At 37.9% G+C, this 12,662-nt stretch overlaps 1 protein-coding gene and 1 pseudogene across 4 annotated transcripts in view; one reads left to right on the forward strand and one right to left on the reverse strand.

Annotated features, from left to right (window-relative positions):
• Positions 1–12,662, reverse strand: part of rtn1a (reticulon 1a) — a 32,155-nt gene that overhangs the window by 11,322 nt on the left and 8,171 nt on the right. For 2 of the 4 annotated variants that reach the window (XM_067422193.1, XM_067422194.1), the window contains exons 2-3: positions 8,653–9,453; positions 6,571–7,473 (exon numbers count right to left, since the gene is read on the reverse strand). In XM_067422193.1, coding sequence (XP_067278294.1) covers positions 6,571–7,473; positions 8,653–9,453 — 1,704 coding nt within the window. Of the gene's footprint in view, positions 1–597; positions 934–6,570; positions 7,474–8,652; positions 9,454–12,662 lie in introns of those variants that run through there. The other 2 variants (XM_067422195.1, XM_067422196.1) reach the window with 2 other exon arrangements.
• Positions 11,597–11,713, forward strand: LOC137045752 (5S ribosomal RNA; annotated as a pseudogene).

The raw sequence follows: 12,662 nt of genomic DNA on the forward strand, positions 1-12,662 counted from the left end.
TATACAGACAACAACACAACAGTACTGTAGCTACACTGACTGCTGACACTCACACAATGCAGTATCTATAAATGCAAATGTCTGCACTCCCTTTATCTGGATGGACATTTAAAATGCGCCTGTCATTCTACTGGAAAAGCCTAGAACATGTTTTGTGTTTTTTTTCTATTCTATTTTTTGCAGTCTCTTACTCTTCCAACCTCTCCCTCTTTCCTTTTCTAGGTATCATGGATGCTTGTTGAAGAGAATGACGTAATCAGGATGGGTGTGACCTGGTTGCTATAGCGACAGCCTCATCTAGCGTTGCTGTAACCAGGATTGAATATAAAAACATGCTGAACTCTATACCATGGCATCCGTAACGACACAGCGGGGTTTGCCTATCAGCATTATTATGAAGCAGACAGACCACCTGCCAGCCCTCATCCCAAAACAGCTGCCTCTCCTCTTTGTCCCACCATCGCAGACCGAGAGGAAGCCGGGGCTTCACGAAAAACCTACACACTCAAATTCATAGCATAACATACGCAAAACAATGGTGTTGTAAAATAAATAGCATAACATACGGTTTTACACAGACAAACACAAAATCTGTACCCTGCCCTCTCCAGCAGCTCCAGGTGCACTCTTTCTTCCCTTTATCCATGTCTGTCGCTTCTCTCGCTGCTGTCGTCTTTCTTTTTTACCCTTTCGCTGATTGTATGTATTCCCGAGACCCACTAGCTCACACGTCCGAGCGGCATGAATGGCCAGAAAAGAGAGAAGAGAGCAGGGTAGAGGGATGCTATAGCTACTCAGTGAGGAAACGGACAGAAAGACGGAAGGAGAAAAAGAGAAAGAGAACGAAAAGGAGAGGTGCCGCTCTGCTGGATGAAACGGTAAACACTGCAGCCTCCTCCACCGCAGAGAGCGGATCGTACCATATGCAGCGCCCGGGGCGTGATGGGGGGGGGGGGAGATCAAAGAGGCCCCACCCTACCTAACAAAGCTCATACATAAACATAAGCATGGTCATGTGACCTAAGTGGCATTGTTGTCGACAAAAAATGGGTGGAGTCTGAGGGTTTCTGAAGATTTTATTTCGTGGTATCCGTATCCCCAAACAGTATTTTTACGAATATTTGGAATTATGCGATGAAGCCAATGTAAAAATTTAAAAATGTGTTGTTGTTGTTGTGTGTTTTTTTAAAGGAGATTATGGATATCTCTTTTTATCACTCCATAAATTAAGAAAATATATCGTAAATAAAATTCACATTTTGTAAGGAATAAAATGTTGTATAAAATTATATATAAACAAACCGCTCTGCAAAAACCTTTAGAATATAGACAGGAAAAAGCTGTAAAGTTTAGTGGCTGTAAGTGAAGTGGAGATTTATGAGAATAAGAAAAACAATCTAATTTTGATAAAACAGCCTTCAAATAGCTATAAATATTGTAATTTATATCGACAGGTGCAAACAGAAAATAGTAAAATAAAAATATACACTAAAATATACACTTAAAAGTCCAAAAATTCAAAAGGCCAAAATCTCAAAAAATGACACATGAAAAAAAGTTTGTGATTGAATACAATAAATAAAAATATAAATAATTGGGACTTTTTTTATCACAGTTGTTCTTGCGATTGCACGTTAATATCAATAAAACTCTGACTTTATAATAGGAAAAAAAGTCAGAATTGTGAGATAAAAATGATCTTTAACATTTTTTTTTTAAAATTCAGTGGTAGAAACAAGCTTCCATAGGCCTACTTAAAAGAACATTGCAGGCTAAATGTGAAAAAAAGAGTCCTTACAGACTGAGTTACAAATATTAATATGCCTAAATACTCATTACAATAGAGAAACAAAAAGCTTCATGTTTTCATATGGTCTGTTATTCGACGATTTCAGCGTAGGCTTATTCATTTTCATCATCTTTCTTCTGTTTCCCATAGCATCTTCCCTCAAAGGGCTCACCAAGGTAACAGCTTAAGCTCCCTGCCTCCAATGTTGCTATGGCAACAGGCTGTTCTGTGCTGTTCCAGATTGTCTCAGAATTGCAGTGTAATGTACAGCGTAGTTCTTTTAATGGTTTAATATCACCACATTAAAAACACCCTGACCTTTTACATGAAGATATACTTTACCACAGGAGTGATCTGTTGATACTATAGTGTTCTAATAAAGCATTTAAATAAAAAATAAATAAAAAATCCTTGAAGCTTTGTTACGTAAAACTGCAGTCTCTATCGCCCTCTGCAGATGATATACGGGAGCGCTGCAGAAAAGGCGTTGACCTCTTTTTCAAACATTCCAGAACCTTCTGTTTCATTCACTAGACAATGAATGGAATGTGTGTGTGTGTTTTCACAACATCCGATATACATAAGCCTGTTACAACATATCTGTATTTTATCCGTAGCTGCCTGTAATAGAAGAAATCAATGAATAAATGAAGCAAGGTAGCAAATTAATTAATATATAATCTCAACTGCGGTTCCTGCATGCATGCACTGCCCCCATTTTACAAGAGGGTTACGTATATAAAATATCATATAAAATACAAGTAAGAAAATCTGCTTTTCTGGAGAGAACTTGATCCAAAACACATTCATATGTTCTAATGTTCATTCCTTCCAGCGCTGTCACAATTTCAAGGCTCTCGGGTTCACACACTGGCTGCCATAAATATACAAATTAAGGCATTCAATTTTATTAATGTTTCTAAAGAATATGAGCAACAGCAGTAGCCTACTACATTCCATATTCTTTAATGTGTTAATAATTATCTATACCACAGTTTGAAGTAGCTGTGATATCTTTTTTTGGTCAGGGTACACACGTTTTTTTTTTTTTTTACTGGCTCATTGTTATTGAGAAGTTATGTAAATAAGCCACAGTGCAGTTGTTTAAATCCACCACTAGAGGGAGATTATCTCCTAATTCAGCCTCAATTGACCCCAGAATAAAGTGGATCTGTCTGTGGCTGTGCCTGGTCAGTCAATGTCTTCGCAAGCGTGTTTGTTTAAAGGTAGGCTACTGCACAATAAAAGCTTTAATATCACTTCCAAAGGACCATGATGTCATGTCTGAGCTATATTCATAAAAAAACATTTAATGGCTACAATGCATATTCATGGCTGGAAAATTGAATATTTATACATTTATTTATTCTAGTTTATACAAATTGAATCATAAACCTATGCTGCCTTCAAAATAAATGGTTCATAGATTAAGGCATCTTAGAAGACAGGATGTTACACAAATGTTTAGGTGCTCTTTAATGCCTGGGCACAGCCATTGTCTCTTAAACTCTCCACCGTCTAATCAAATAAGTTGTTCTTGCAACATAAGCAGGCTTTTCTATTTAAACTTTTATGGAACACACCAGCTGTGACAATAATCTCCTCAACACGGCATCCTCTGAAGAACATTGTAGAATTATCAAAAGGCATGACTACACATTCAAAGGGTGTATGATAAAGAATTAGATCAGTGAGCTGAATTACATAGGGAATCCATTATTTAAATGAATATTTTGGGTTTAATACAATAAAAATAAAAATGAAGGTACATTTTTGTTACATATCTAATGCTATAAATTATACAGCATTTGAGATTGATTCAGACTATAACTCACCATTTTGAATGGACCATTCGTTGAAAGAACCAGCGCACAAGAGTCCATTCACTAAAAAGAGTCGGCTTATAAAAATCCTTTGTTCGTCAATTAGTAAAATGTTTCTTGCATTATTTTGCAGTTTGTGTTTATTTTATTGCATTCAATACAGACTGTGAACTCTTTTGTCTGGCATGACAACTTTCGATTATGAAGGATTACGCTATTTAGATTATACTATTAAATACCTTAATTCTGAATGAAAAGTTAACTATCTCTCGTGTTGCTGCAAAGCTGTTAAGGTGATATACTGCGATCTATTTAAAATATCTTTTTTGTATTGAATGTGTTTAGAGATGCCATTTGGTGATAAACAGGAAATGAGCTGGTACTCCTACACCGTCACTTCATCAGTTCATGACACTCACCACCTCTCATCACAGCTGTCAGGCATCAGTGGATGTTCTCTGCAGCACAGCGCTAATGTTAGCTGGCCGGGTTTAAAACCTGCAATGTCGAGCAATGGATCTAAACCTTTTTGACTCCAAGGCCCCCCATTGTTCAACACAATATTTGAAGGTCCCCCATATTTGCAAATATATTTTTATATAGCATTTATGCTGTAATTATGATAGTTTTAAAACTGACTGATTAGCAGAAATATATGACTATGTAGCGCCATGATATTTATTAATATAACTTTGATTGTGTTCTTTAGAAAGAAGAAAGTCATATATTTAGATATATTTATATAGATGCCTCATTCAACCGATCTTTCACAGGCACTAATGAGGAATATATATATATATATATATATATATATATATATATATATATATATATATATATATATATATATATATATATATATATATATAAAAAAAAATACAAACCGTTCATAACAGTTCGTTTCGTGTCTTAAGATATCAATGTGTCACCACGAGCCACAGGGTTTAATATAGATTTCGTATGTCTGTGTTTTTTACTCTCATGGTGGCTCTCATAGAAATAAACCCCATTGACATGCATTGTATGACTGGCACACAGCAACAGCCGGAGTTAAAAATCTTCATTTGTGTTCTACTGAAGAAACATACACATCTACATCGTGGATGCCCTGGGGGTAAGAAGATAAACATCAAATTTTCATTTTTTGGGTGAACTATCCCTTTGAAATTAATAAATCTTTAACTCTTTCTCTGCCATTGACAACATTTTCTGTAATTTTCGAGGAAACCCATGACTATACGGGGCCACTTTGACAAACCCTCTGAAAAAAGTACGGAATCTCTGGATCAAAACAGGTGAAGATTCAGAAACAAACAATAGAAGCATTACTTATGCACATGTAAAATAATGTGATCATCTAACATTAAACAGCATATCATAAACAGTAAATCAAAACTGCCTAATGTTACCGAATTAAATTTCGACCCAGGTAAAGGTATGGGACTGCAAAGCTTTGGTTGTGTTTGTGCTTATGGTTTGTAACAATTTAGTTATATGAACAAAAAAAATTCAAGTAAAGCTGGCACAATTTCTTTGACAAATTCAAATGGTTTGTATTTACTCACAGTTACATAACATCATTAAGTAAACGGCACATATAAATATTATGTTAAATTTATAAAAGTTTATTACGTAAGGTGAACACTGTTAGCAATTTAATTTGCCTTTGAAAACTTTTATATAATAACAAGCATAAGTTCAAAAAATAAAATTCAAAAATAACCTATTGGAGAAACTAAAAATATTTAATGAGGGCAGGAATTCCATCTAATGAATTTGTATAAATAGTGCCCACAGCCTAGACACAGGCACAACTCTTCTGCATAATGGTAACCACAAAATTACAGAAACTCCTCAATGTCCAACATAACTGAACATTAAACACTGACATAAACTAACAACATCTTTCCCTTTACTGAAAAACATAAAATAACACTTTAATCCATTTTCTCTCCTAACGCAGTCCCTTGCAAAAACTGCTGGGAACTACAAATTCACTGCCCAGTTAGTTATGTCAGCACAAATATTTCATGTAGTTTTAACACAAATTAATTAAGTAAACTTCAGTTTTAAATATATTAGGCTGATTGAATACAAACATATCTAATTTCGACACAAGTTAATTTAATTAAGTAAAGTAAACATCATTTAAATGTGTCTTATCTATGAAGGGCCTGAATCTTTTTTTTTTTTTGAGTGTTTCTTCTGATATATTGCATGTTCAGATATTCATACCACAAAGTATTCTGAGGGACATTACATTTTTGTGAAAATTACCAAAATGTTTCAGCTGACTGGCAATAAAAAAAAGTAGAAGCACAATCATTTGATTATACTCCAGGGTTTCTACTTAAACAAAGCCATATGCTAATCGCTGAAGTAACCCTTTAATAGAAATTAGTTAATGGGGGGGTACTTGTTTTTCAAAAAATGGCTTTTGGGGGGTAAAACATGTTATTTTGGAAAGGTTACCTGCTAAAATTCGCATTCCTGGGTCTATATATCACATAATTGAGGTCGCTTCAACCCGCGGATGTGGAAAACAACCAGCAGGAAAAAAATGCAGATTTGGCAACATGGTGCAGTTGAGTTCTGTTGACATTTGACAACTTAAGTTATCGCTTCGTTGCTCTGATTGTTTGTAGGTTTATCCTATTTTAGATAGTAATTAAAACCAAGGAGATGTCTAGAGAATCCTGTGTGGAGAGGGTGCATGCACCAGCTTATTTGCATTTAAAGGTACATGCACAAACAGCTTGTTCTTGAATGTCGTCAGAAATTAGTATGTACAACATGGATTTTTGAATGATCTTTGAGGTATTTTAAGCTGAAACTTCACAGACACATTCTGGGGACACCTGAGACTTAAATTATATCTTGTAAAAATGGCATAATAGGCCGCCTTTAAATAATAATACAGCAACACTGCTTGGAGGAAGAATTAGTGCAGAGTCTTACCTTTCTGTCTGCTGAAGCCTTGGAGTAACAAGGACAGATCAGCCTCTTTCTCTGTGGTTGAACTCACAATACTGCTTTTGCTTTTACTCTCCTTCTCCTGACTGGAGTGCGGCTCCGGTGTCACTGTAGACGTTCCCATGACTGCAGGTCTGGGTTTGGTGGACCAGCTGTCCTCTGGTTGAGGCTTGGGCTTCTCAACAGGCACTGCTTTCTCCTTTTCCTTCTCTTTTTCTTCCACTTTCTCTGTTTCTCTCAGGGTGCTGACTGGAGGGTTGGTGAATGGAGAGGCCGAGGCGCAGGAGGTTGTGATGGGCTTTGAGGACGTGACATCTGTGGTCAGAGGAGAAGATGTTTCAGGAGGTTTTGGGGCAGAATATTCCTGCTCCCTCTTAGGACTTTCTTCAGAAGCAGATTCGATTAGCAGGTCACTGTCGAGCTCCGCCTCCCTTTCCTCTCTTAACAGACTGTAAAGTGGCGGGTTGCTAGGTTGACCAAAGCCAACCTTGGTACCCCCAGATAGCTCAAATGGGTTACTAGCACTGACCTTGTTGGTTTGTGGCTTGTCAAATGGGTTACTAGCTTTTTCAGTGGCAGATGTATAGCTGGTCTGCTCAAATGGGTTGCTTGCTTGACTGAATCCGCCTTTTGTGGGTGGGGTCTTGGATGTCAAGTCGTGTATCGGCGAATCAGAATCTTCAGCCACTTGCTCAATTTCTGAATCTCCAGACTCATCTCCACTGCCGTGAAGGTCTTGATCCCATGGGGATGAGGGTTTAGCTGAACTCTTGATGTCCTGGGATGCAGGAAGATTGGGATGAGAGCTGATGCTGCTGGAATTTTGGGTGGAGGTCACCGACTTCATTCCTGCAGGCTGGAACAGCACATCAGATGGAGACTCTCGACCTGAAAAAGAGTATTGAAGAATGTAACAAAATGTAATAATTTAAAATAGACTAAAATATGATAGAATAAATATAATATGTATTGTAATTTTTAAATATGTAGTAAAAATATGATTATAGGCAAGTCAATTACACTACAGATCAGTGTTTTTTCTGCCTCTAATATCTATCTATCTATCTATCTATCTATCTATCTATCTATCTATCTATCTATCTATCTATCTATCTATCTATCTATCTATCTATCTATCTATCTATCTATCTATCTATCTATCTATCTATCTATCTATCTATCTATCTATCTATCTATCTATCTATCTATCTATCTATCTATCTGACAATGGCCGAAAACATTATTTGTTTTAAAGGTAAGGTAGGCAATTTTTTCCATAAACACTTATTTTTATTCTGTAAACTCTCTTCATATCCTGATAGCAATCAATAATAGAAGTGGTCTAAATATTAAAACATACATTTATCTTCTGTGGAAGTCTCATAACCAAAAAAGGTTTGTCCAATCATTGCATTCGGTCCGATGACTTACCTGCCTGTCAACATGTATGTATTTACATTTATGCATATAGCAGAAATATTTCCATACCTCCGTGCACCCTGCTAGCACAGACATCTGACATCAGAGCGTTCCATAAGGCTATGCAGAGTTGTAGACAGATGGTCACCAAGCGCCGCAAACAAACAGAGACTGCCTTTTATCGTATGCTGCGTTCACACCATATCGTAACCGTGGTTTTGTGAGATACGCCGAAGGGAGGGTGGGATTGAATGCTTTCAAAGCTGACTTGATATTGCTAGCCTCTTCAAAAATAGCCTACCCTACATTTAAACTAATACATTACAAAGTTTTGCACCTTTTCTTCAATTGGGATAAACTTTAGATTTTTGGTTGCACCTCTTCAGTTGGTTAATCTATTTTTTTTTAATTTTTTGTACTGTTCCTTACTTTTTAATTCTAACTACCTTAACTTTGCTTTTCTAATTAAAAATGTTACATAAATTCAATTAATTCATCCTGATTCAAATGCATCCTGTTTGCTAACCCTATTTAAATTCACTTCAAATAAAGAAATGGATTTAATATAAAGTGCATTCTCAATTAAATTCTGAATGGTGTACATCCCTGGTGCATGAAGCGGGTGCATCACATGTGGGAAGGATCTACCTGTAGGGGAGTGATTAGGGGAGTGGTTAGCAGACGAGGCTGCGCTGTCGTCCTCTGGTTCTGACAGTGTTACAGTGGGAAGACCCTGCTGACCGAAACTGAGCACGCTCTCTCTCTCGGACACGCCCCCTTGTGGAGACACTCTCACTGGCTGGGTCGTGGCAGTGTGGGACTCTGTTGTCACGGTGATCTTTACAGGACTGGCACTCTGTGGCGTTTCCATCCTACGGTATGAACGATAATCTGCCATCTCTTCATCCGAAGGATCTTCCACATATGGAAACGCATGCTGCCCACCGGCCGATCCTTGACTGTTCTTCACCTCTGTTTCTTCCGATCCAAGAGGGCTCTTCTCCAAATAGCGACCAAGATCGAAGGGGTCGTGGCTGGATTCCTTACTTTCCTTTTCTTGAATCTTAGGCTTGAAGTCCAGGATGTCATCTTCATCTTCATCCTCATCCTCTTCGTCATCTCCATAACCAGACATTAGAGGCTGCTGCTTGTTTTTGGCATTGCCCACACTACCAAAATCACAGAGATCGTCCCCCATGTCCATGTAGCTGTAATGGTCAGTCTTGTGTGAGCCCTGCAGGCTCGTCTGATGGTCCGAGGGGTCACCCGGGGTCATGCCGATTCCAGAGTCGGTTCCAGTAGGAGCAGGTGGAGAACGGTTGCCCTCAGAGGAGAAGAGAGAGGCACCATCATTAAAAGGATTGGAGGAGGACTTTGAGGACAGAAGAGAGGTGTACAGATCACCCTCTCCTGGCGATGACTTCATAAACATGTCAGATAGAGAGTCACCTAGAGAAAGAGAGAGACAACAACATATGTTATTAGTAATGGAAATCAATAACGGTCTGGACTCAAATCATTTTTGAATGATGTTTCCAGTATTGGTTCAATAGCGTGCATTTTTCTGCTGATGCATACAAAACACCACACTGATATACTAATGTCCAGTTTCACAGGCTAGGCTTAAACTAGTCCCAGATTTAAATGATCTAAGGCCTAATCCTAGTTTAATCTAAGCCTTGTCTGTGAAACCAGGGGCCTATTCCACAAAACTAGGATAAGGGATTAAGCCGGGATATCTTGGTGAGCTTGTTATCTGTATGCAAAATTTAGTACACCACTGTCGTGTAAACGTACCCTGAAGGCACACTCACACCAAGAATGATAACAATAACGTAAGATAACTGTATATTAGCGGTTAAGCGGTTGTTAAGTCGTGACGTAAGGAACGCCGTTTCTGGGTCCAAGCCTCAACTCGTTTCACTTGAGAATGCCATTGACACCCGTTTATGAGCGCGATTTATTCATATTAAACATCAAACGTTTAAAAAAGTTTAACATTTTAAATACTTACAGTCTACACAACAGTCTCTCTGCTCACAGCGTCACATACATTAATATTTTAACGATTTAAAAAAGATGAATCACTGTCTGGCCATCTGGAATTTTGGTATGGAGAAAAAGGTTATGATTATAGCTTTTTTTGTAGTATCACACCACATTGTGTGTGTATATTAGCACCGTTTGTAGTTTTTCTTGTGGTATAAGATAGAGCGTTTGGACCCGGAAGTGCTGCCGCGTGACGTCAGCCTTAACAACTGGATAGGCCGCAGGCCTAGGTGTTTAGAGACTTAAATCAGTGTCAACTATAGGATGTTTGTTCATGTGATTATGCACATTCAACGATAGAAATTGAACAAAACAGAGACCCAAAATAAGGGAACAAATAATATGACCAGGCTTTAGTTCCTTTCTTAATAGCTGTAAATGATAATCAATTAAACAAAGATAATACTATATGTTAAGTTTTAAGATAATATTAAATATATTAGTTAGAATTATGCCACAAAGCTTCATTTTGTTCACCTTGCCCCACCCACAACATTTGAGGTCAGGAAGTTATTCTGACTAGAATCTGAGTATGACGACGCCAGTCTACAAAAATGCATGATTTGGTACTCAGTATAGTAATCCTGTGCCATTTAGATAGGACAAAATTACAAAAAAAAAAAAAAAAAAAACACTTTTAGCTTATTTTAGCATATTTGTTTTGTTTCAAGTTTATTTGCATGAATTCTGTAGAATTTACTAAACGTAAACACTAGAATATAAAAAATGCTTAAAGAGCACTTCACATAACACAGAGACACTTTATGCATATCTGTGTGTTTTGTGAAGTGCTCTTTTAACATTTTATGTATTTACACAGTAGACTCAGCCATGTGTATGGGTCAGAGGTCAGATTTACGACATTTAGATATGTAGATATTCATGGAGTTTTAGAGTATATTTGTGCATCTGCACTCAACAATGAAGAAAAAGACAATAGACCTAGACACAGCCCTACACAAAGATATTAGACAAAGGACAGAGATTAAGAGAGCTGAAAAAGAATCTATGCAGAGAATCAACATGAAAGTCGATTCTTTTTCCAGAAGTGCTGTAAATCTGATTCTCACTGGAGAAGAGCGAAAAAGAAGAGCAGAAAAGAAGTTAGAAAATTTAGTGACATGGACTGGTTGGGCACTATGGACACCACACAGCCCTCTGTGACACAGCTGGAAACATCTGCTCTGTCTCTGTGAAATCAGTCGAGTCTTAAGAGGATTAATGAAAATTGACAACAAATCCTCTGACCGTTACATCTACAATAACAAGTGCACACTTCTACTGCATGCCCATCACCCTGCACTAAAATTACAGAAGGAAATAACATCATAATGGACCAATGCCAGACTGCAGTTTGAAGAAGGGATTGATGTGGTTTCAAAACCTGTCAAAAACCTATATAAGATTAAAAACTTGAATGAAAATGAGAAATTTTGTCTTGCCAATGAATTGAAATAAGTTGAAGCTGAAGTACTTAAATGACTAAACTTAAATAAAATAAATGAAAGCTAAATATAATGTACGTTTCAGAAGATTCGTCTCAACCAGCAGCCATATCACCCTGTAGCCCAAGACTGGTTTCCCACTGAAGCTAAGCAGGGCTGAGCCTGGTCAGTACCTGGATGGGAGACCAACTGGGAAAACCAGGTAGCTGCTGGTAGAGGTGTTAGTGAGGCCAGCAGGGGGTGCTCATCCTGTGGTCTGTGTGGGTCCTAACACCCCAGTATAGTGATGAGGACACTGTACTGTCAAAGAGCACCGTCCTTCGGATGAGATGTTAAACTGAGGTCCTGACTCTCTGTGGTCTCTGTGGTTTATCCCAGGATGTCCTTCGATAAAGAGTAGGGGTGTAACCTCGGCATCCTGGTCAAAATTGCCCATTGGCCCCTGTCCATCATGGCCTCCTAATCATCCCCCTCTCCTGATTGGCTTAATCACTCTGTCTCCTCTCCACCAATCAGCTGGTGTGTGGTGAGCGTTCTGGCGCAATATGGCTGCCGTCGCATCATCCAGGTGGATGCTGCACATTAGTGGTGGTTGAGGAGATTCCCCCTTCAATGTAAAAGCGCTTTAAGTGCCTAGAAAAGCGCTATATAAATGTAACAAATACTTATTAATGTATATTTATTTTCAATATTTCATTTGCTTTATCCGCCAGATTTTTTTACACTGAACTTGTCACAGTGCTTTATGGAATTACCTTCTCCATTTTTGTTTGTGTGCTAAATGTGTTAATATCAGACATATTGACAATGTGTGTTTTGTGCCAATGCATAACAGCAGAAACACAGAATGAGATAAATGGAGGACCCTCTCTCTCTCTCTTAACAGAGTGCAAGTGACTCATGCTGCATCCCAATACATCTACTTATACTACGCCCTAAAAGTATGAAGAAAAAGTACAGACTTTTGAGTGTCGCAGAAAAGTAGACCATCTTTAGGACATATCACATCGCATCACTGTCATAGTTGCATGCATCCTGTTACTGTAAACTGGCCTGTCAATCATCTTCTCACAGTAAACATCCTCCACATTTTTATTTAATATAAATTCCTACTGTATTGGAGAAAAAAGAAGTAGCACGATGATCTGCCAGTTTTGTGTCTTT

The sequence above is a fragment of the Pseudorasbora parva genome, chromosome 17 (assembly GCF_024679245.1).
Source record: "Pseudorasbora parva isolate DD20220531a chromosome 17, ASM2467924v1, whole genome shotgun sequence".
Taxonomy (NCBI): domain Eukaryota; kingdom Metazoa; phylum Chordata; class Actinopteri; order Cypriniformes; family Gobionidae; genus Pseudorasbora; species Pseudorasbora parva.